General features: G+C 44.8%; 2 protein-coding genes across 6 annotated transcripts in view; one reads left to right on the top strand and one right to left on the bottom strand.

Annotated features, from left to right (window-relative positions):
- SIRT3 (sirtuin 3) overlaps window positions 1-7,163 on the top strand; it is a 355,906-nt gene extending 348,743 nt beyond the window's left edge. For all 5 annotated transcript variants that reach the window (XM_069623912.1, XM_069623913.1, XM_069623914.1 and 2 more), the window contains 3 exons: window positions 1,620-1,832; window positions 2,584-2,657; window positions 6,288-7,163. In XM_069623912.1, coding sequence (XP_069480013.1) covers window positions 1,620-1,832; window positions 2,584-2,619 — 249 coding nt within the window. In that variant the 3' untranslated portion in view covers window positions 2,620-2,657; window positions 6,288-7,163. The remainder of the gene's footprint in view (window positions 1-1,619; window positions 1,833-2,583; window positions 2,658-6,287) is intronic.
- Window positions 6,981-23,936, bottom strand: part of RIC8A (RIC8 guanine nucleotide exchange factor A) — a 170,844-nt gene continuing 153,888 nt past the window's right edge. Inside the window, exon 10 of the mRNA XM_069623908.1 lies at window positions 6,981-10,892. Coding sequence (XP_069480009.1) covers window positions 10,775-10,892 — 118 coding nt within the window. The 3' untranslated portion in view covers window positions 6,981-10,774. The remainder of the gene's footprint in view (window positions 10,893-23,936) is intronic.

Below are 23,936 nucleotides of genomic sequence, written 5' to 3'. Positions count from 1 at the left end.
AACATTGTTCTCGGGAGTAGAAGGGAGACACTAAATGGGAGTTGTGGACAGGGGTAGGGGAATTCTCTAATCTTCCAGCGGTTAAGCTCTTAAGACCTGTCTAGGTGAGCAAGGCATTGAAAGATTTAAAATAGTTTACACAAATAAAAATAAATAGATTGTTAGAGTACAAAAACATTCTAGTTAATTGGAGTTTAGTTTCAGGTGACACCAATTCATATTGACAGTGGGTGCAGAAAGATGAGTAGCATACTATCGGGGTCACCACGAGTTTGGCGGTAACCCTTAAATGCGGTGCTAATGCTATTACCGCTGCATTTAAGGGTCTGCCAAATCAAGGGTTTGGCAGCATTTACCCCCCTCCAGCTCTGAGCTGGTGGGAAATCCGCCGGGAATTTTTTGCTCATTTTCAGCACTATTACCCTGCGGTAATACCGCTGACGGTAATCACGCCAAAAATTCCCCATTGGGCCCAGTGGGGAATGGGGGATTACCGTTCCACCAAACCTGTGATCCAGCGCTAATAGCGCCAGACCGGGTGGTGGTAGCGCTATTAGCGCTATTAGCGCGGGCGGTATCCTGGCTACTGTTGGGATACCGCCCAACTCGTGATGAGGCCCAATGCATTTTGCCTCATTGGAATGTAGCTAAGGTCCCAGATGGAAAAACACCCCATAGAAAGGGTAGTGGAGCACTGATAATGACCTCTGCCCTGAGCTGCTGGCAGTGGATGCTCATTAAAGTTAGTACTAATTGAATAGGTGGACTGAAGACTCTTGCTAAGAAGGTATTCAGTGTAGGTAAATAAAATGTTGTATTTTGAGGACCAAAGTGCATACTTTTCCAGGATACAGCACTGCAGCTCCCTGAATCTGGATCAACTAGTCTATTAAAAATACCTTATTTTCATACTTCAATGTGCATTTATCTCCTGCCTCAAATTCTGAGAAGAACAGAGTAGCAATTGGTCTCTCAGGCTAGTCCCTCGTCTGGGCGTTAAGAAGAAGCAGGAATTACAGTATGATGGAGGTCCAAAATTAATCGTTTGTGCATTGGGATTGGAAGGAAAAGGTTACTGGGCAGAAACAAGCCCCTTTAGGTATTGCTGGTGTATGTCTATGGCAGGTGGTGTTATGTGGGGATGGCCAGTGATATGCAAGACAGTTACCGTAAGACTTTCAAACTGCTAGCATAAACCCTGCCTAATACTCTCTTCTCTCTTGCCTCTGTCATGGCCTCGTCTTCTCCACCTGTATTTTTGGTGCTGTCTCTATATAAACACGAATGCTCACTCTTTCGCTCCCATTGTTCCCGTCCCCTTTTTTCCAGTCATCTATAAATCATCAATGTTCTCTTCCTCCAGATTTTTCATGTGTTCCCTTGTGACCTTAAACCCCTCTTGTCTGTTTTCTCTGCTCCGCTTTTCTCTTCTGGACTTTGTTTTTGCTTCTCCCTTGCATTACTTTAATCAATTCTTTGGATCCTCCCACCCTACCCATATTACTTCCCCTCCAATACCTTGACCTCAATGGCACCCTTTCATGCCACAAAGCACTCATAGGCAATTCATTCAGCTGTGTTGCACCATACAACGTTCCTTATTTTCTCTTGTGCTTCAGGTGGAACCCTTTGCAAGCCTGGCCGGTGTTGTCCGTGGTTCCGTTCCACGGTTGTTAATAAACCGTGACTTGGTGGGACCTTTTGCCTGCCGCACTCCAAAGCACTGTGATGTTGCTGAACTGGGGGATGTGATCCAAGGGGTGCAGAGACTGGTGTCCCTTTTGGAATGGACGGAAAAGGTGCAGGACCTCATGCAACAGGAAACAGAAAAGGTACACATTTTGAGTAGGGGGGGCTTGAAGATGTGGCTTTAGAGATGGGACATAAGAGCGTGTAATGGGGTGGGGTAAATAGTAGCACATGGCATGAGGAATATGGGGTGTTGGTTTCAGATAAAGGAGGCACAATGTCGAGCTAAGTCCTCTGACACCTAAATTAATCCCCATGCTTCATAGATCCAAGATGGTTTCCAAAAACAGTGATACTCTCAGTCCCCCAAGATCTTTCCGATCCCCTTTGTGCCTGGAATCGGGCCTCGTCACATCTCAGAGCCCCAGTCTACACAGACCTAGTGCTCCTCCGAGGAGTATGGTTAGCACCTGGGCTCATCTGTTTTTTGTCAGACATTATCAGGAAATGACTCTCTGGTCTCCAACCCTGGTTCCCCTTCTATGGTTAAGCACCCCTCTTGGGATATGAGGCCCAGGTCATTGCCCATCTCCCAAGAAGAGTGAGATATGCAATTCCCAGTTGTCTCTTATCCTTGTGTCTTGAATATCTATGTCCTACTGTCGATTACCCTCCTTAATGATCCCTTCGGTTCGCAGGGACCGCAATTCACTCACATCTACCAATTTTTCGGTTGTAGGGTCATTGTCTGCAGCTGGCTCCCATTTTTGTTGATAGCTTTGGTGTTTGCCCATTTTTGTTGATAGCTTTGGTGTTTGTATTGGCCCTGTAGGTTGGTTGCAAGTCTCTTACAACTGCCAATAATGTACTGATGTATCACTCTTTAATTTGCAGCTGGATCGTGAAGGTGGGAAAGGCTGTGGAGTCTGATTCTGCTCATTATCGGTTGAAGATGCAAGCCAATTGCGGTGAGGGCAATAATTCGATATCTAGTCAATTCATCTAAACCCATTCCATCTAATACCATTCCATTGAAATGTTTCCATCTAAAAAATGTCCAACCAATGCATGTTTTTGGGGGGTAAAGGGTTCATTTTTGTTCAGGTGCATTTTAAAGGGTAAACAACAGGAGTTTGGGGGGACCCCTGCCCCAAAAAGAAACGAGAAAAGAAATGCATTAGATGGAAAACATTTCGATGGTAACATTTCGATGCAATGGCATTAGATGCAATGGTTTTAGATGAAATTACCATAAACCCAATAATTCAAATGCAGTAACTGCTGCTTTTTGCCTCTTTATCATCATGGTCATTGCCAACCTGCTCTGCTAGGGAGTCGAAAACTCCAACAGACACAATAATGTCTGAACCCTCATCTCCAAACTTCCTATCTTGCCTCCTGATAGACGCAGACTTTCCTGATGCAAAAGTGAACATTTTCCAAAAGGGCTAATTTGTCTGCAAGGCTAGAAAGGCTTTGTCGCATTCAGGAATATTGTAGTTAGTACCAACGTGCAACTTACTCTGCCACAGCCCTCTGGGCCTTTTAGCGGTCTTACCTTTTAGGGATTGCAACAACTTCCCATGGGCACCTCTCCTTCCCAAGATAAACCTTTGGCATGCATAGACATTGCAAGCAGCAAAATGCTGGAAATAGCCCACTAAAAAAAGTTAACTATGTTTTCTCAACATTCCTCAACTGCTCAGTTGACAAAAGTGACACTATTTGAGTTCTATCACTCAAAGCACCCCAGAACAATCAGGAATTCATTTTCTGGTATGCCGGGTTACTAGATTAGATGCTAAAAACGGGCCCTGAAGTGTAATGTCTGTTTGACATCTATTTTAGTGATTCAGGAGATTTTGTAGCTGTTTGGTGGTGGAGTTTGGACAAAGGACAGGATTTCTCCAATGCTATGCCTTCAAAAGCTGCATGGTTTAATGCTGGCACACATTTTTCAATGGATTCCTATGGCATTCGCCTGTTTTAGCACTTACTATAAGCAGGTGGATTCCATAGAAATACATTGTTATCCTTCAAAACCGTTACTTGCGGTAGGCATTTACTTACCGTTTCACTCCATTTCATCATTTCGAGTTCCCTGAAAGGCCGCCTTTTCGGAACTGCGCATGTGTTTACTGCGCATTGAGGAAGTGGAGATGGCGGAGTTAAGGTAAGGAGGAGTTTGTGGTGTGCATAGTAGTATGTGCATGTGCGTGCGTGCGTGTGTAAAAGTATGTGTATGTTGTGAGACGAGAGGGGAACGGGGTGGCCGCGTTATCCTCGCAGAGTAGAGCGGGTCTGGGGGAGGAGGGCAGGGGAAGGAACAGGAGTTGTGGGGATGTACCAAGCATCGAGAAGGAACAGGGATGGGGCAGTGGAAAGGGAAACATGTTTTCTCGCAGCACGAAACTCAGGCCCGAGCAACCAGGCTTCGATGAATTCCGCCTGTGGGGAACCAACATATATCAGCATTTACACAGTTGTCACAACATAGTAGGAAATAAAATGTATTACCCTGTTTCGACCGGGTTGACCACTTTTTTCCCCTGCATGGAGAAAATGTCAAAAATTCCACATAGGGTACCCAATTTCACTGAAGTGCAAACGTTTCTGGCCCCTCTCTAACTGCCACTTTACTGAAAATGAGGCCCTAAACATTTTCCTCAAAAGAGGCTGAGGTAATCTCCATGAAATACAGCCCATGTGGTTTCTGTTTGTGCAAATGCAGTGCCATATTGTATAGCTGTACAGTTTGTTATTGATTGCTGCATCAGTGCCCCCTTTCATCTCTTGAGGCGTCAGTACCCCTCCCATACCTCCTAAATTCTCTTCTTGCAATTTTTGAGACACGAAAAAATCAGGTGGCTTTTGACTTTGTAGGAAAGCCATGGCTACAGATAGCTAACAGATTGCTTCCTTGACAAGCCTATCTCGATAATAGTTTGACTTTTATTCTGTAGTTCGTCCATGCCATTTTTGGTTCTGGTCTTTGCTTGGAACTGTACGACAAAGACAGTCGTTATGCTCTCGTGACTGACAGTCCCTTCCTTGGTTTTGTTTATTGGAAGCCATTTAGAATGACCCAGCATTTAGTTCTGCTACCATGTGATATTAGAAACTTAAACAGAAACAATAATACGAAGGCAGTGAATTATTGAGCATGACATTTTTGTGAGTGAAAACCGCAGGGTTAAATTAAAAACAAATAAAGCAATGAAGTTGCGAACCACATAACAGGAAATGTTAAACAAGAAAACTCACCGTAGGCATATCAAACCAAAGACCCAGCCCCTTCCAAAAAACAAATCAATAATTACCACGTGACAAAATAATCATATCTTATACTGTAGAGTAGCATGAAGGGATAAAAGACCCTTTCAGATGCAAACCTTTAGCTAGAGATATAAAACTAAAGCCTGCAGTTTATGAAAGGAGAGTGTGGTGCATGATATCAAGTTCCAATCCCCACTTGCCCCCAATAGGGAAGCACAGGCATTCATCAAGAATAACCGCATCAGAAGAATAGTTAACTAAAGCTGGCTTACATCCTTCACCTCATTGGATAAATGTCAGCGACGATTTGCAGCATCACATTCACGAAAACTGTAGCACACATCGCCTACTAAAGTTAGAAGGAAACAGAACCTCACTTTTAGGCTTCTGCTGGAGTACACGAAGGTCCTGCCTTCTACTGGAGTACACTAAGGTCCTGCGTAGGCATGCATAGTCTTTCTTCAAGCATAATAAACCCAGCAAACCCTCTAAAACACTGAGAAAACGATTCCACAACGAAAGACAAAAAACAAGGCAAATACCAACTTCCCAATCAACAACCGGATCGATCTGATCCAATGTGCAAACAGCAACACCAAGAGAGAAGGAGAACATCTCAGGGGTCCTGTAGCCAAGCACTGAAAGTGAACTGCTTAAGTAAGCAGGGGTTAGGGATTCCATCACTACAACTCCCGCACATCTGGATCTGTAGTTAAAGCAGATAAGTGTAATGTAGATTTATCTCTAAAAACTAGAAATGTAAGTCCAACCACGACATTTGTAGGCCTGGCTAAATCCAGACAGGCTCCCCACTGTAAATAATGTCCCCACAAAGAATTTAAAGAGTAGAGAAATAGCCAGCATGTTAATGCAGACTCCCCTCGCATGCAAGAGGAATCTCCTACAATGTTTGCCAATCCAGAGAGCCATAAACACCTAAACCCACATTTACAGATGTAAGAACCACAGTTTCATAGAACAGTTCTGCGCTATAGGCGTAAGGATTAAAACCATCCCCGAAATGGCACAATTTGACTATTGGAAAAAGGTTATGCACAGTTCTGCAGAAAGGAGGACACTGTGATATCCCCAAGAAGCAATTTTTAAAGCCACGGTGGCACTTGAAAACCTCGACCTCACAATAACTCAACGAAGGGCAGGAACAAAGGCCTTTTTCATTGAAAGGAAAGAGTCCAACTTTCTTAAACGTGATTTACATCAAAACAGCAAGGAAATGATAAGTAGAGTTAAGAATTGCACATTTATATCCAATTAATACTGACATTGGTGACTAAAATAATGTTTTTGTTATTCCTTTCTAGATTACCGAATTTGCAGATTTACTTCTTTGGACATAAAAATAGGAGTAGGAAATGAAAAATGAGAGAAAAGCGAGCAAGAAAAAGAAATCAAAAATACAAATTGCAGACGTGAGTTGCCCGAGTCAAACCTTAGCATGTGTGATACCAACCGGCAGCTGTGTGTATTGGAAGTAACACCAGGCAATTCATTATTCAACATTACAGCATTGTCGTTCCTTTCCAACGAGAACGCCGGTTATTCGAGAACAGAGGGCAATCACAGGGGCCTGCTGGACGGGCAGGACAGTTACCTAGAACTCAAGATTAGCTGCAGAACTGTGGGGTCTAGTACTGATGTTTCTTTCCTACGGTCTCAGGAGCTGAGAGGTGGGTAGTGTAGACTCACGATAGGCGCTCATTGGAGCTACCCACTGAACCTCCTGATTCAATAATTAGACAATGCGTTTAAAATGTCCTTCACATGAAATCTCTTCTTTTGATCAAACTACTTTATGCACAATTGTACACACAAGAAGGTAAACACTGTGAAGACCTAAGAAAAGTTGTACTTGCAACAACAACAAGAAAGGCAGGGCACCGTGCTCTAATAAGAGTTCTGTGACTGCTTGGCTCTGCATCCTGGATGCATCTTTGACTGTTTTTTTTCCAGTCTCTTTAAAGTAGACACAAGAAATGAGATGAGGGTGTATCTAATCGTTTTAAAAAATCTTATTGAAAAGCATAATTTGTACTATGAACAAAAAATGAGTCTTCAAATTAAAAAAGTGTGCGTTGTTTGTTTTTGGGATCGACGTCTGCCCACATGTTAGCGCTGTATCACAACAGTGATCTACTTGCATTCCCTTTGTGGAGAAAATAAAAGCATTTCAGACAGGAGGCTTATCTGATTGTGCTATAAGATTTGAACTGTGGGGGGGGGGTTTGATTGTCTAAACATGTGACTGTCTTGCTGCAGTGCTTTTCCATTAAGTTGTGCCTGCCTTTCCTGGGACCCTGTTACCAATCACTCGAAACGGCGTTGCCTCTTTAGTTGGATTGTGGGAGTTTTGGTGTCGAAATATTGAATGTATGAAAAACGAAGGTGTTATCTACTACTTTTTTGCAAAACAGAGTGTAATATGAAAATGTTTTCAAATGCATGCACCCCAGCCTGATAATTTAATGCTTTAACGTGATGGGTGCGAGCAATGACAAAAGATAGTTAACTGAAAAAGGACCATTACAAATAGTATTGTGAACAATCACCTGCTCAGATTGGGGATCCGACATGCATGGCTAAAGGGTAAAGATGTGTAACAGTGCTAATTCATGTTTAGCCACACCATATTCATCCAGAGTAGAGTTCAGTGTGAGCTGTGTGGAGTAGAGTGCAGTAGAGAAAAGGTTCTCAGAGTCTCCCGGAGAGCATATAGGATTCTTGGTGAGTCCTGGGGGGCAGAGGAGGGCAGCTCAGTGAGTGATAGGGAGCTCAGCAAGGAGTAGAGCAAGTGAAGGGATCGGCATTATGAGCAGATGAAGAGGGGTTCTCAATGAAGAGTAAAAACAGAGGGGGTTCTGAGAAGTCATTAGGCATTCTCAATGCGCTGTAACAGCATCTTTCTAAGTAGGTCATTGAAGGACTCTGAGTGTGTTTAAGTCAGCGGTTCTTAGTGAAGAATAAAGTAGATGTTGTGTTCACATTGGGCGGTATTAGATTTGGCAGTTTCTGCAAGGTGTAGATGAGGGGAATCACAGAATTGGGTAGGCAAGGAGTTTTCAGTGAGGTGTTGATAGGGTGCTCAGTCAGGAGTAAATCAAGATTGCTCTACGAGCAGAAAGGTTTACACGGGTGGTTCTCAGCAGGCAGTACTTTGTGAACAGGTGGAGTTTTCTGCAATGAGTAGATGAGGTGTTCTCTGTAAAGGGTATAAATGGGGCTGCCCAGGATTCAGCCATTATTAGTCTCCAACAGGAAGTACCATTGCCATTCTCGTTGGGCTTGTAAGGCAGAGCTATACAATTTCCCAGTTCAGGCATGAGAAAGCATTGTTTTCTTAAAATTCTGGGACTTGTCCTTTTTTCTATTTTCTATTTTAAATGGGGTACCCAGGTATCTGATCGTGCCACACAAATTGCTCAAGTTAATGGAGCAATCTTGTGGTTTATCAAAAGTTTAGAAGGGAGTACTATTTATCTAGCAAACTCTGTCTCGGGGACACGCTATGTGGCAGACGTTTGGGGCTATAATACAGTCGCCACAATAGAACTTGCGGGGAAAGCACATTCTTCTATGTTTATTTGGGGTGTCAGCGGTGCACTACTAATTTATTGCATATGGACGCTGATTTAGGATTTTTTGTCAACTTGATAAACCTTAAACTGTTGAAACTTTGGGTAAAACTCTGAAGTTGCAACGGTCTGACTCATTGGATTATTGATGATTTGCTTGATTCTGATGTTGTACATTGTAATCTGTAGCTGCGATAGCGGAAACGTGAATTTGCTGCGTTGTTTTTTTTTTTTACTGATTTAATTTTAAAAGCATCTTTGGCTACCCCAGAAGATATGAAGACACTTTGTTCTGAATGTATTAATGTCAAATCTCAAGATCGATATAATCAATTGTGTGGTAAGCAGTCAACAAAATATTATTTTGATCATGAGTTGTACCATCATATGGATCATTATTGTAGATAGTTCCATGAGCGCTGTATGAGGGCTGTTTTTGTCTGATTTTAGGGTGAATTGTCTTCCACTGGCCTGTGTAGATTCTAGCTGAAATGTTAATGGGCATTTAGTCTCTTTGCGACTTGTGTTTGTGATGCTTCTACAGTGGATGCTTTGACACATTGTTTATCCTTCTGTCCAATGTGTAAAGGATTAAGAAGCAAATATCGTGCACCAATAGTAAAGCATGTCATTTTAAGACAATTATTAGTCCTGAGAGGAATATCGCGGATGCAATGTATCGTTTTATTGAAAAGGTGAATTACAATGCATGATAAATGTTTTTTATTTATTGCTATGCTGTTTGCCAATTTTGTATTCTATTTTGAATTTAAATGTGGTTTTAATCATCGAAATAAAGTTTTGTTTATTCCATTTTAAATTTATAACTAGAAATACCAGAATTTCAAGAAAAAAAACCATAGGACTGGGTGGCTTTCGAGGCATAGAAAAGGGAAACTTCAGAGCACAGATTAAGTGTTCTGTGCGAGATGTACATTAGTGGTTACTATTGATGAGATATTATTGGTGAGGTGCAGATGTGGAGCTCCAATGAGCAGTTTAGTAGGTAAGTACATGGGTGTCTGAATGAGGAGTACAAGAAGGGTCCTCAGCAAGCAGTATGGAATAGTTGGGTGGGTTTTATAACAGAATATCACTAGATGAAATGATCACCTACACCGGCAGGATACCTAAAATCCACCCAATTCACAGTTACCACTGACCTCAGTGGTAACAAACTTTATCAATGGTATACCACCGGTGGTATTCCAGTAATGCCATTCTTGTATTTTTTTACGACCATGGTTTGTGTAAATGTAATAGTACAAGTAGTGGTGCACACAACTACTGTACTTTTTAATGCTGAAAGAGGTTATTTCTGACCCGTTTATGCATTGTGTGTAAGGTGGTGAGGGGGGTAGAAGAGATGCCCCCTATTCACCCCTTGCAATGGCACCATTAAAAAACCCGTTTCACTGAATTGCAAGCAAGCACTGGGGCTTCCTTTCTCTGCAGTGAAAACAGTATACAATTATTTAGGGGAAATTTACATTTTGTTTACTCAAAAGTCTGGAGTGGACATAATAATTGGGGGATTTCCATTTGGAGAGTCCACACCGTAATACCTCTTCTGAGGTATTAACTAGCTCACCTCTGAAATGGGCAAGCAGTAGAAACTGTTGCATTTGCCAAAGACAGCTGTTTTCACTTTTACTGCCCAACTCGCAGCGTATTTCGGATTTGGAGTTTCCTGCAAGGAGGAGATAAGAGGTTCTAATTGAAGAACAGAAAAACAATTCTCCGTGGGCCTTGAGTAGATACATTTTCCCCAGAGAGTGGCGCAGGCTAGCTGCTTAATGCGTTAGGCTTAAAGACCCCTCTGCACAACCTCCCCTTAAGAGTCACTCCTCAATGTACACGACTTGTCCATCCAAATGTGGTTACGGTCAGTCTTAAGCTTTCTTCCATATGTCCCAAACTACCACAAACCAGAGCACGTGGTATTTTCCTTCTTCAGAAGGAACAGTTCAGCTTGCAACAGGTAGCTCTTGGTGACGCGCACATACGATCTGTGAGGGGACTCCTCCTCCTCGGTAACATTGGACAGAGACAAGACGTGGCAGGTCTAAGGCTGCCATCTAGGTGGGTGCTTTGCTTGTTTGGCAGTACTGCTCACGTCAGGCTCTAACACCATTTGGATAGTACAGAAGCACTGCTGGATATAGTGACAGTGGTGAAAAGGAGCACAAGGGACTCCTGGATGAGCTCAGGCCTAGTTCTCAATCCATATCTGAACTAGAGTCGGATGGTGATCTTTCGGCCATCCTGTGCATGACTCCATCCAGTGATGTCAGCTTTCCATCTGGACCCACTGCCATTGGTTGGATGACCTGCTGCCTGCAGGAGAAGGAGAGAAAAAGCAAATTAAATCCAGACCAGACACATTTATTTATTTATTTTTGATTCCCACCTCTCTCTCTCTCTCTCTCTCTCTCTCTCTCTCTCTCCCAAGCTTTTCTTGCCACCCCTCTCCCTTTTTACTCTCTGTGTTGGTCCCACTACACTTAATTGCTTGCCTGTTGATCACTTCATTTTGGTAGTTTACTTTATTTCTTTAGTATCTTTTTGGTCCATATCTTGTTTACCCTCCCTTGTCCCCATCTTGTTGCTTAATCCACGTGTGTCCCTTTGTTCTTAAAATCATTCCTTGATCTTTTCCCCCGTTTCCCCTGATCATGGTGCTTCTCTTCTCGATCCTCTTCTCCTTCCATTGCTCCCCTTTTTCACGTGTATACGGGACTGTACTACTAGCACAGCACCTTCTTCACTCCTCTACCTTCTATTTGCGCTAGATCCTTCTCTCCTAGTTCGCACTTTGCTGGTCAATTTATACACACATCTCGACCGCTCTGCTCAGCCCTTGCCTTCGTGAAACATGCAGCAGTGTTTTAAATTTGTTTACACCATGCTATATTATTCATAAAGCCAAATATAGATATATTTAGTTATGGATAACGATGGGAAATAATGCACATAATGTTGCTGCCACTTCTTAAATGAATGTGTGCAACAATGTGCACTCTACCTGGAAGAGTTCTCCCATCGGATTGTCATGCTTTCCAGTTCTGCCAAACCTTCTGTTATGCTGGCAAACAGCAAAGTGGCGACAGGCGCTTAGGTCTGATGGATTCATGTTTCTATTCTCTCTTAGTATATGTTGGCAAACTCTTGTGTGATGCATGTTTGAATTGACAGGGAAAGTTCCTTATGCCATTAAACTATGGTCACTGGCTACATTCCAAAAACAGAGGGTGCTGACACGAACACTTCCGTCCATCTTAGAGAACTGTTTTCTCCCTTTGTTAGCTCCAACCCCCTTGTATTTATCTCTTCAGATCTGCCTCCCTCGCTCTGGACTTCGCCCCGGCTTGTAAAGCGCCCCACTGCTTCCGGGTGCTAGTGCCACGCTCAACATTATCCCTAATAATAATAATAATAGGCTAGATAGCACACATGTCCACTACACAAGCGACAGATGGGGAGCATTATCTCAATGAAAACACAAGCATTTTCATCATGTAATGGTCCCTTTAAGTGTTACCGTATGTTACACAAGGGAGACTACTGACGCAAGAGGAAAAAATCATTAGCAAGTGCCCCTCTGAGGATTGGATTTGATTTAGACTTTCGTTGCCTTGAGTCTTTCGAGACAGCATTAAAAACATGAATACAAAAAGCAATACATTGGAAAACATTTCTTTAAAGAACAATGAGTTTTTTTAAACGCGGACGGGGCAGGATAGAGAAGCCACAGAGGACAATCTGCAGAATGCGCACTGATTTCCTATAGTGAATGATATAAAGAACTTTGGTACGTTGCATGCGTTTCGGAGAAAAAAACCTGTACAGAAAATAAAATGTTGCCTACAACAACTTTAGGACAAGCAAGGTGCATTTCACCGTCACATGGCACTGTCCGCGTTGCATCCACCTTTTCAAAGTGCGTGAATGTCCAGGGGGTTCCATGTTCCATCGCCAACTCTAAAATGACTTCGAAAAAACGAATCGAATTTTTCTTTTCAATTTTGGGGGTCCCCCCAAAGCCCTCCCTTCCTAATACTAATATCCCTACCCCAACCCCAGCCCCACCCCTTTTAACCACGTTCTCGCTCCCTATATATTTTAATGAGTTTTTTCTAATTGTTTTATTGAAAGTTACTTTGAAAAAACGGGTGTCGGTGAAGCCACACGATACTGTCCAGGGAAATGCAATACTCGAAATTGGGGTTTTCAGTTCATGGAGAGCTCAGGGAAGGCAGAGAGATGACCTTTCCCACAGCCCACTATGATGCTTATCTTTGCAACGCTCCACTCCTGTATCCGGAAACTAGTGATATTCCTCGAGTCATGTGCTCTTACTCGACCAACGGCAACTCTGTATATTAACCAGGAAAGTATCTTATTTTTCAGAGCATTTATAATTTTTCTCTTGTAAATGTGGGCCTGATTCACAGAAGCATTTTATAATGACGCAATCCCATTGGAGAACGCTATGTGAATCAGGCCCTTTGTCTTGAATTCGGGGGGTTTCGATTTGAGATTGATTATGATATCCCCTGGTTTAAAAATCCTTCATTCCTCACTCCTTTTCATAGGCTTAACAATAGTACTAGTGGTAATAGTTGTGAGCTTCTGAGGGCTCCATTATATGTTCTCAGGCTTGAAGTGGGAAGAGCTTGTGTTTGTGATGTCATTGTTTCGTTTCTATCAGCCATCTGCTACCCTGATACTTGCCTGCACACCCTCTGTCCCTGGTCAAATAGATCGATGTCAGTAATTGTGCATACCGGTGTATGTTTACGATAGGATGTCCGAACCAGAACTAATTACCTAAGCAATTTCATAAACTCCACTTTCCTCTTAAAGTTCCTTAATTTGTCGTTTATTTTTTCCTTTTTTTTCATTGATCTTTTCCACTTTTTCTGTCCTCTGAGGTCTGCATTACTGCCAGCCCTCTGTTTCAGAGGTGCCAGTTTGGTGAATAATTTAAACGTTGGCATGCATATGTCCCCCTTCTCTGGTTTGGTTCTTCCTCGTTCACTCCTGTTAATGTTAGCAGGTTCTCAACCTTCTTCCACATTTATTTAGGACCTCCGCAGGACAGACCAATGACTGCAGGTTTCTACGGAGGAATGCACTGAGATGAACTTTATGGCTCTGCATATGTTCCACTCTTACATTCGGACGTCTTACATTTTTGAAGATGCTGCGGCCCCTGTAATAGTTCATAGGTTTCCTTTTTTATTTACTGGACAGGTACCTGGTTTAGGTTTGAACACCAAGGTCCATCTCGCCAAATGGCAAAGTTTCCACCGGGTCTCCCAGGAATGGATCTGAATCCGCAATTTCTGTGGAACTTGGGAAACTTTGAGGGCGTCTAAGCTTTCCAGGCCTTGTTTCCTCTTTCACATAATAAAGACACCTCTTCCCCCTTTCCTCCTTTGCATAACTTCTTGTAGACAGCTCTGGGTAGTTGATGGCACTGGAGCTCTTTCCAGGAGTTTTCATTTTGTTCGGTAGCCTGATTATTCCTTTTCGTTGGTGATCATTTGCTTAGTTGAGCTCCTTATGGAAAGAGATGCTTCTATATAGCTGTGTCATATAGCTGTGTCATATTGGTAATATGATGTGCACGTTTTAATTGCTTTAAAAGTCTGGCGGTGTGGAATTAAGGGTGTCGATAGCAGCATACCGGCACACTTTCCAGACCGCCAGACTACAAGTATGCCTGCAGGATCCGTTGCCCCGGCAGGTCTGAGCTGCCTAGGGCACCGAACCTGCAGGCATGATTTTCACAGAAGCACCATTAGCAGCGGTGCCGGTGCTTCAGTGACCCCATTCCTCCTGGACTCCACGGGAATGGGGACTTACACTTTCCGCCGCCTGACATCCCGGGCCACCGGGACTTGTATGTCCCGGTTGCACTGGGATATCAGGCAGCGGGACGATGTTACGAGTTCGGCAGCAAGCCGCCGGTAGCATCGGCGGGTTACTGCCAAACTCGTAATGAGGCCCATTGTTAATAATGGGCGGAGAGGCAGAGTTACACAAATTCAAAGGAAAAACGTTTAGGTCTTCTAAAGGGGACTGAACTTTGAAAGGCTTGATTTGATTGTTATAGTGCCTAGGATCACCAGTTCTATGAGCACTGGTTGCCTACGAGAGATTGAACTGACGTACTAAGTAAAAGCATGCATGAGGCCCTAAGACTATCAATGCTCTCCCAGATTCTGCGTCTAGTGGTAATGAAGCCTTTTCATATCTTGTTAAATGTCTGGCCCCACCTTCATGGCCAATAACGAGTGATGTTTACAGTTAGCCCCACTTGAAATGCAAATACAAACAGATGGTTGGGGAGCAGAGCTTTTCCCTAAAAATAAACATTGGGGAAAAGAGCACTCTCCAGTGCCCTCGTTCTCTGTCGCTTCCAAAAATACAAATTCCATGATTTCTAATAAGTAGATCCCCGAGTATAAATTACAGCAAAGTTAAATATGAAAAAGATGCAATCTTCTAACAGTAACAAAACAAAGTTCAAGAAAGATGTGTTGCAACTTGTTATGCATTTTACTATCCCTCCCCCTCCTGTTTCAATTATATCACATATATATAATGTCCTGCTGTGTATTTAATTATTACCACTGTTCAGTGTTATATAGCCATCTAGGTCTATATGTGGATGAGCACAAAATCACTGTACCTTCAGCAGTGGTGCTGTTTTAATTAAGTGTACATATTTCTCTATCTAAATGGGCTCTTAAATTTGAAACATTGAGTTATGGTTATGATTATTAAATTTGAGTCAATTTTCCACTGATATAAAAGTATCAATTTGTGTTAGTCTTCACATAATAAAGATATGCTATACATATGACTGTGCCCTGAGGGATGTGGGGACTGCGTGCAGAGCAATATGGCTAAGACTCTTAGCCAGAGGTGTGTCAAAAATTGATGTTAACATATTTAAGTCAAGCCCAAGATGTTATGGTAGTGAGAGCAAGATTAAAAATTGTGAACAGAGATTGGATTCGCCAAGTATGTGGAATTGGTCTAGTAATATTAGCCCATATGATGATTGTATGTAATCGCATAATAACTAATCAGTACAAATAAGTTAGGCTAATTCGCAAAAAAGGGAGGCAATTTTTAATGTGAAAACAGCCCCTGCATAGCCTATTAAACGGTCATTCAAATGAAGTCTGCTTCCCTCCTCGGGTAAGTATAGCTCTATTTGTAATGATTTCATCAATAGTGTTAATTTGATACGGAATGATTTTTTATACATCACTGTATTACAGATGTGACTATGATATTATATTTCAGTAAAATAACAGTCAGTCCTTTTTGTTTGTTGCATGTTATAAAACTGATAAAAAATGTAAATTGAATCAAATTGTAAAAGCATATTATTTAATTTCTCTTTTCAACAACTAGACTTAACACTATTTAACATAATGATACAATCAAAACCTGAAGACATTCCATAGCACATATGGGAGAGGGATAAAAAGGGTATGTCCTAAATGGTCAGGAATAAAACACCATAGAATAATGGGACTCAGTGATTTTAAAAAAACGCACAGGCATCCCATACACCCATGAGGTGCCCCAACCTGCCTCAGGTGAGGGAAATCGCAACCACCCATATTGTTCTCACAATAACAGACCCTAACCTCTTGGAAGAATAAACTACCTGAGCCAGGAGGAAAGACTACAATGCGATCCAATACTTATACAAATAGATCTAATATGTTCACCAAAGGGTGACTAACAAACAGCCAAGAAACAATCATATCATGCTTTAATACAACATCAGTTCTACTGCACTACGCCCAAAATACATATGTGAGCAGGGCCACAAATCTAGCACAATACCCCATATCCTGACCATCCCTAAAATGACCTACTATATGTTAGCAAACCATGGTCAAGTGTTTGTCTAAAGCTACTTGCCATGGTAAACGTGGCAACACAACCAACAACCCGCTCATGACACAGGGACCCACACAATCAACGAGGTCTCTTCCCAAACAATCCCCAGGCTACCCATATAGGCTAACAATCTACCATTCAACAGTCAACGAGCCAGTTCATCAGTGGCATGTTCGTCACTCATAGATTGGCATTTGTCTTGCCCTTTAATGAGGACAGCAGAAAAATGAAAGAACACTCTGGGGCAACTCATCTGAATACATTTAAAAATAGGTCTGATTAATTACTGTTGGGAATTAAGAATGTGCTAACATACAGAACTGGCTCAAGAACTACAACATTAAAATTCTGGGTCTAACAGAAACCTGTCCATAAACTTCTTCACCACTAGTCTGGATATCGTCTTACTAAATGCCCTTTGAATTATCTGCACACATAGAAAGTCAACGACAAGGGAGGGAGGACATTGACATACGTGGAGAATATTGAATGTTTCGAAATTGCCTTTCCAAGCCACACAATCACATGATGGAATTTGTCACGCCATTCTTTTTCTTTTTTAAAACATTATGAATTAACCAACAAAAATTGGTCTTACATGAACGTATACAAATTATTTACAGATTTAAACATTTACGGCCCGATTCATGGAATTAATTGCACGTAAAAATGGTGACTTGCGCAAGAAAACGTCCGAAAACACGTGCAAGCGCCCGTTTCTGAATTCATGGAACAGAATGCGCTTGGTTTACCGGTGACTGAGAGCGAATCCGCGCTTGTCAAACACGTCATAGCGCCACTAAAAAACGCCTTGCGTGAGACTCCCAGTGAAGGGGCATACCGTCTTGCGCAGTCACTAAAAAAGTGGGTGGAACACGTGGAATGGGGAACAACAAGCGTAAACGTGGCCGTTACGTGGGAAGTACCACCGTCAAATACTCACAACGCCCACACGCACGCTAACAACACATATTCATGGAATCGAACAGGGTTCTCCGGCGCGCGGCAAAAGACGAAAGCTGACTTAAGCGTCACTGCGCACCAAAAACAATGCATAAAAGTGTGCGTGAAAAATAAACGCGCGCATACAGCTACGATGAATGTACCATTTCTCGCAGCCGTCATTGTGGGACACCGTAGGAGGAGGATAGCCAGGGCCCGCATTTTTTTACCCAGGACAAGCCTTTTTGGGATGCCTGATGACCAGGTCTATAGCAGGTATAGGTTTCCACCTCATATCGTCTTAGACCTGGTCACTGAGTGGGAGGATGACCTTACATCACCCACGCTGTGCTCTCAAGCACTGAGCCCCTTGGAAAAGGTGCTCATTGTACTGCATTTTTTGGCCACTGGGTGACAACTGCCATAGTTGGGGGGGTTTTTCACAGTCCACGCCGTCACGCTGCCTACACCAGGTGCCCGCCCCTCTGTCCGCAGGCACATATACATGCCCAGAACACCTACAGAAAGGCAGGCTGTGGTCCAGGAGTTTCATGGGGTGGCACATTTCCCAAAGTGCTTGGTGCCATTGATTGCATCCATGTGGCCATACGTCCACCTAGGGCCACAGAGCACATCTATCGGAATCGCAAGCACTGGCATTCCATCAACGTGCAGGTTGTATGTGATGCCAAGGGAATCATTACGTCCGTATATGCCAACTATCCAGGGTCCACCCATGATAGTTTCATATTCAGAATGTCACCTCTACCCCGGGACCTGGAAAGCTGGGAGGCATGGCAACACATGACTCATTGGTGAGTAGAATTGGCTATGCACATGAAAGCATGTTAGACACAGATAAATAGAGAAAGCCAACTAATGACAACCATTTCACCTCCCCAGGGGACAGTGCCTACCCTCTGAGCACCTACACAATGACACCAATACGGAACCCCACCACACCACCCCAGGTAACATACAACGCAGCCCATATTGCAGCTAGGGCCACAGTGGAGCGCACATTCGGAGTGCTAAAGTCACGCTTCCACTCCCTTGACCACTCTGGTGAACAGCTACTATATGCACCACCAGTAGTGTGCAGGATCTTTGTGGCAGTATGTGTCCTGCACAATGTTGCAACACGGCGTGGCACACCGGTGGACATGGTGGTGCGCCCACATCCCCAACCACATGCATGCCCACTGAGCATAGGACAGGAAAGGGCACATGGCGAGGCAGCCCGTACCCAGCTTGTGGCACAATTTTTCACCTAAAATCCAACCCCTGCGGAGTGCACACAGGCCTGGCACATTCCAGGTGACAATCGATAACAAAGGGACAATCAACTGACCCAACCTTACCACCCTGAGAATGTGTCCTTGGAAGTGCTACATTGTGTGCATCCCTAGCTACTTAAACAAACCCTATCTAGTGTGAACAAAAGGCACACATTGAAGATGCAGTATGCCATGAACCCCATGCCAAAGTACACATCTAAATGCTGGTATGTCACCTAAACACTCCCAAACCTCATGTCACCCGGTTGCCACACCATGCTATGGCATGCAATGTCAAATGTGACAAATAAATGCCCAACACATAACACTACTGTCACAAAGTGCACTCCGATAAACGGAACAAGGTCTGAACTAACTCACTCTCACACATCAAAATAAAATCGTACACAGGAACATCCATTGTCCAGCATAACATATCATAAACACAGGACCCAACAGTGACAATGTCAGACAGTGACCAATCACAATAGCACAAGTGCCTCAATGTGACAAAACTACCACATGGACCCCTTCTATCTTGAGTGTGTCTCTGCTAACTAAAGGGGGCAGGGGAAGGCATACAGCTGGAAGGGCAGCAATAATGGAGACAGGCAAGGTAATACATGAATATTTAACATGAAAAAAGCACATTTATCAATGTCCCAAAAGAAAGGTATGCTAACCATGCACTGGACAAACAATCCTGAATCCCCACTAGGGGTGTATACACAGGTAGGACTTCAGACTGGCCACAGAAATAATGGAAGCCCAATGCCTCTGTGTAAATTACTTTAACACGCTTCCCTCCTTGCAAGCCCATGGACAGGGGAAGCAGGAGTGGCATATGTGTCTGGACACTAAGGCACAAACAAGGAGTGTACCAACACGAGACAAGCCTGTATGGGCCCAGCCGGAACACACAGTGGATGCCTTCAGATGCCACACAAAGCAACACACTGTCACATGAATGCACAATCGACAACCAAAAAGGTTTTAAAAAAATCAAAATTGGCTATGGTGGACCGAGGGCACCCAGGAGGGAGGGAGGTGTGTGGATGTTGAGATGCATTTTATTTTGTCCTGCATGGCTAGCATAGAGTGGGTGAGCTGTCAATGCTGTCGTCACCCTCTGGCATAGCATTAGAAGGTGTCCGTGGTAAGGGAGGCTGACCATGTGTAGCCCTGGTCTGCTCCTCAATGTCAGCGACCATGTGGGCCTGATAGGTTTGGTTCTGCAGCATGATGGTCCGGAGGTCCACATGCAGCACCTCATGAGATGCATGAAGTTCTGCTTGCAAGACCTCACGGGATGCACAGATCTCCGCTTGCAAAACCTCACTAGTTGCACGTAGTTCCACAGAGACGTTGTGCGTCAACTGCTCCATCTGCTGTTCTGCCCGTCTACTGTGGGATAACTCAAGTGCACCCAGAGTAGATCTGAGGGAGGTATTCTCTTCTCTCAGGGCAGCCGTATGGGCCTCAGCCTCTGCAGCTATATGCCTGCTGCTGGAGCTCCATCTGTCTTTCAGGGGGCGGGGGGGAGAATGGAATTGGCCACCCTATCCACGCCCTGAGCCAACATCTCACATGATGCCCCCTGTTGCTGTGCAATAGCATATATGGATTGCTCCCACACAGTATTCCCAGGTGGCACACAGCCACCGCGTTACCAGACCCCACACCTGCCGGACCCAAGGATACCTGGCCCTTGCTGCGCTGCCTGTGGCTGCAGGACTGCATTCCTCCCTTGATCAGCTGCCCCAGGAACAGGAGCCAATACTGTGAGGAATGACCCTCAGCGGGAACAACCGCAGACGGACATTCTAATACTGACTGGCCCCGTGAGGGGGTCTACCCCCCTGCAGGTGTTTGGGACAGAACAGCACCCACAGTAGAATCACTCACCTGCGACAGCAATGAGGGTTCCATGTCCGTTTCAGCACCAGAGGGATAGGCTTCCTCAGAGGTGTACTCAAACACACCCCTGGCCAGGATGGTCTGTAGCACCAATGAATTCTCATGGGCTACCACACCACGTCCTCCACTGGTGCCTGGTTGTAGCTCTGAATACATTTCCTCCTCAACCATCTCCTCCTCCACGTCCTCCTCCACTGCATCCAGTGCCTCATCACCTGCACAAATTAAAAAAAAGACATTAATACACATGTTAATAGCATAGGCTACACACATAGGTATCACAATGTAGTCAACCAACACATGAACCTGCCATGTCACACATGGCACAAACTCAGGCACGCATGCAGTGTCAATGAAAGGGAAGAGTAGGATGAAAGCAGACATGGATGTGTGTCAAAGGGCAAAATAACACATGTACTGCATGGTGCATAGCACCTGCTTCACACACAAGCATGTAACGGGCATAGTCCTTCCACAAACATGACTGATGCCAATACACAGATGGCACATAGCATAGCCATGCCAGAACTGTCAACCAGCCTCAGGTGGAAGTTGAATATTACTGTCCATGAGCCATGTACAATGCATGTCAGATGACATTACATGGAAATCACAATTTGAAAACACACGTCTCACAGAGTGCAACAACGCTAGGGTGGGGTAATACAGTGAAGGTAGGCACACTGATTCCATAATGCTAGGTCACGTTGACATCACGCAAGTGAATAGGCATGTTGAAGGGGAGAACAGGGCTTAGAAGTGTGAGGGTGCACTGCAGTACATGGGAATGGCCTCAACTATGAATAAAAACACGGAACCAGTAATGTCAATGTTGTGGCCTGATGGCAGTGTAAGGGTAAGTGCAGTCATCATGTGTAAATTGTTGGTAGTGGGTTGTAGGGATACAGTAACCCCCCCCCCCCTCCCACCCTCCAAGTGCAGGGGATGGCTAGGAGGCAGTGCATGGGTTAAATTGGTGGCTCAGAGGACCTTGTTGTAGCTGACAGTGTGGGCAGGTGACCAGTGCATTCTCTCAGTCATCTGGGACTAGAGCAGGAGAGAGGAGGACAGAAAGCACAACACATGTGGAAGCATCAGAAGCGCCTCCAGACCCGGAGAAGCTACACCTCCAGTTACATATATGCAGGGAGGCTGTACCAGAGGGAGGCCCCAGCTTAACACAGATGATAACCACAAACTAATTGCCATGAGGAGCAACTGACCCTGAGGGAGAACGAACGGGATGATCAAAGACCATGAGAAGGAAATAAATACTGGAAATGGAGTTGAAGGACTTGCTGGTCCATAGGGCCTTGATGAGAATGCACAGCGTCAGGAATGAAAACGCGTAGCCACTGTGAGCCTGTGCCATCATCACAGTCCTAGGGAGATACCTGGCACCAAGCCTAAAGGACTTTTCACACAGTCCAGGTCTGGCTAAGTTGCAGAGGGAAGAGTGTAGAATCACAGAAATCCTGGTAAAGCCTGTTACAGTACGCCACAATAGGAATAACCAGTCCTCTGGAGACAATAAGCTGCTGGGGGAAGGAGAAGAAAGAAAGGAAGAATGCCTCTGAGGAGGAGCAGCTGGAAGCGTGACCTCTCAGAGACGTCAGACATGTGACGATAGAAGGCGCGTGTTGAGTGGAAGATCATCACAGGACATCTGCCACCACATGTTGGAGCAGGAATAGGGCCAAGAGAGGCTGGACAGAGAGTGTCATGGAAGGAGGGAGCAGGTGTGGTGATGAGGATTGCCTCTGTGTGCAGCACATGGTTTGTATGCAGTCTGCATGACAACAAGCACGTATCAGTCCAACATCACATGGTTCACACATGGCAGTCATGTGAATGTAGTCTGAACTGGCAGACAATCCTAACACATCACCCAAGCAACATACACATGGCCTGGACACACATGCATCACCACTCACCGGACATTGCCTCATACATTGGCAGGTCTCCCACATCTTGGATCTGCTCCACTGCAATGAAATCACTAGAAATCTCCTCATGTCCAGTGAGGTCATCGTCCTCTGGTGGTGACCCACTGCAAGTCACCAGAGTAGAGGCGAACTTGGCAGCCAGCTTATTTTTTGCTCGGCGTCGGAGGTCATTCCAATGCTTCAAGACATCACCAGCTGTGCCCCTTTCATAGCCCAAGGCGCTAATACGGTCCACGAGGCACTTACAATGGGCCATATGCTGAGCAGACGTATGTGTGCTCCCTGCCTGCACCAGCATGTGACGGCTGTGTTCCAACACGTAGTCCACAATTATGTCCAGTTCCTGATCACAGAAACTCCTCTTTCTCGACGTGTGGGACTCATGTTATGTGTCTGGGGTATCAGCCTGTACCGTTACAGCATGCTTCTGCTTCTTGCGAGGTGGTGCAGACCCTGAGTGGCTTGTACCGCTCGGGTCAGTAGGGGCTGTAGTAGTGGTAGACTGGCCTATGGCATCAGCCACTAATGTAACGACAGAAGGTCTGCTCGCTGGTATCGGTAGCTGGGTGCTGTTGCCAGGACCCTGCATCGCACGTGTCTTTCCCTTAGTGACAAGGGAATTGGCCCCTGAGTCACTCTGGCCCTGTGCCGGGACCAGTACAGTCCGGGCTAGGTGACCCTGAGCTAGGGTGGTGGTTGCTACAGCTGCCCCTGCAGCTTCCTCACCCTGGCCGGTGTATACAGCAGATGACATTGCTGCTCCGGATCCCTATGTGCCGGTGCCAGGACCTTGCACCGCACGGGTCTTGGCCTTCGGGACATGGAAATCGGCCATTGAGTCACTCTGGCCCTGGGCCAGGACCACTGCAGTCCGGGCTGGGTGACCCTGAGCCTGGGTGATGGTAGCCGCAGCTGCCCCCGCAGTTTCCACTCCCTGTCTTCCCTGGACAGCAGATGACACTGCTGTGTGACACCGGCTGCTGGGGACGTGAGCATCATCTGCATCTCCCTGACCCTGTTGGGTGGGGGACATAGCTCTCCCTGCACGGGTCTGGACACCTCGGACATCTTGCCCACCTCGGCCACCTCTGCCAGGTCGCCTCCCTTCCCACTTGTTGCCCTCCCTGTCATGGCACTGATGGACTAGCGCAATGGGAGGTGCAGCAAACAATTGTCTTTGGCAATTGGAGTGAGGGGGCAGGGTACGTGATGGAAAATGTACCACTGTGTTCCAGCATGGCTCTATGTAACCCCTGTGAAAAAATAACCCCTCGGTAGCCCACGTGTGAAGAAAAAACGTACCGCAATATGCTGTGGCACCCAGCAACAATAAAAATGCATACGTGAGGAAAACATAGGGTACTATG

Source organism: Ambystoma mexicanum, chromosome 11 (assembly GCF_040938575.1).
Source record: "Ambystoma mexicanum isolate Mex_15411 chromosome 11, UKY_AmexF1_1, whole genome shotgun sequence".
Taxonomy (NCBI): Eukaryota; Metazoa; Chordata; class Amphibia; order Caudata; family Ambystomatidae; genus Ambystoma; species Ambystoma mexicanum.
Note: the sequence above shows the minus strand (reverse complement) of the source record. Positions and strands in the feature narration are given on the sequence as shown.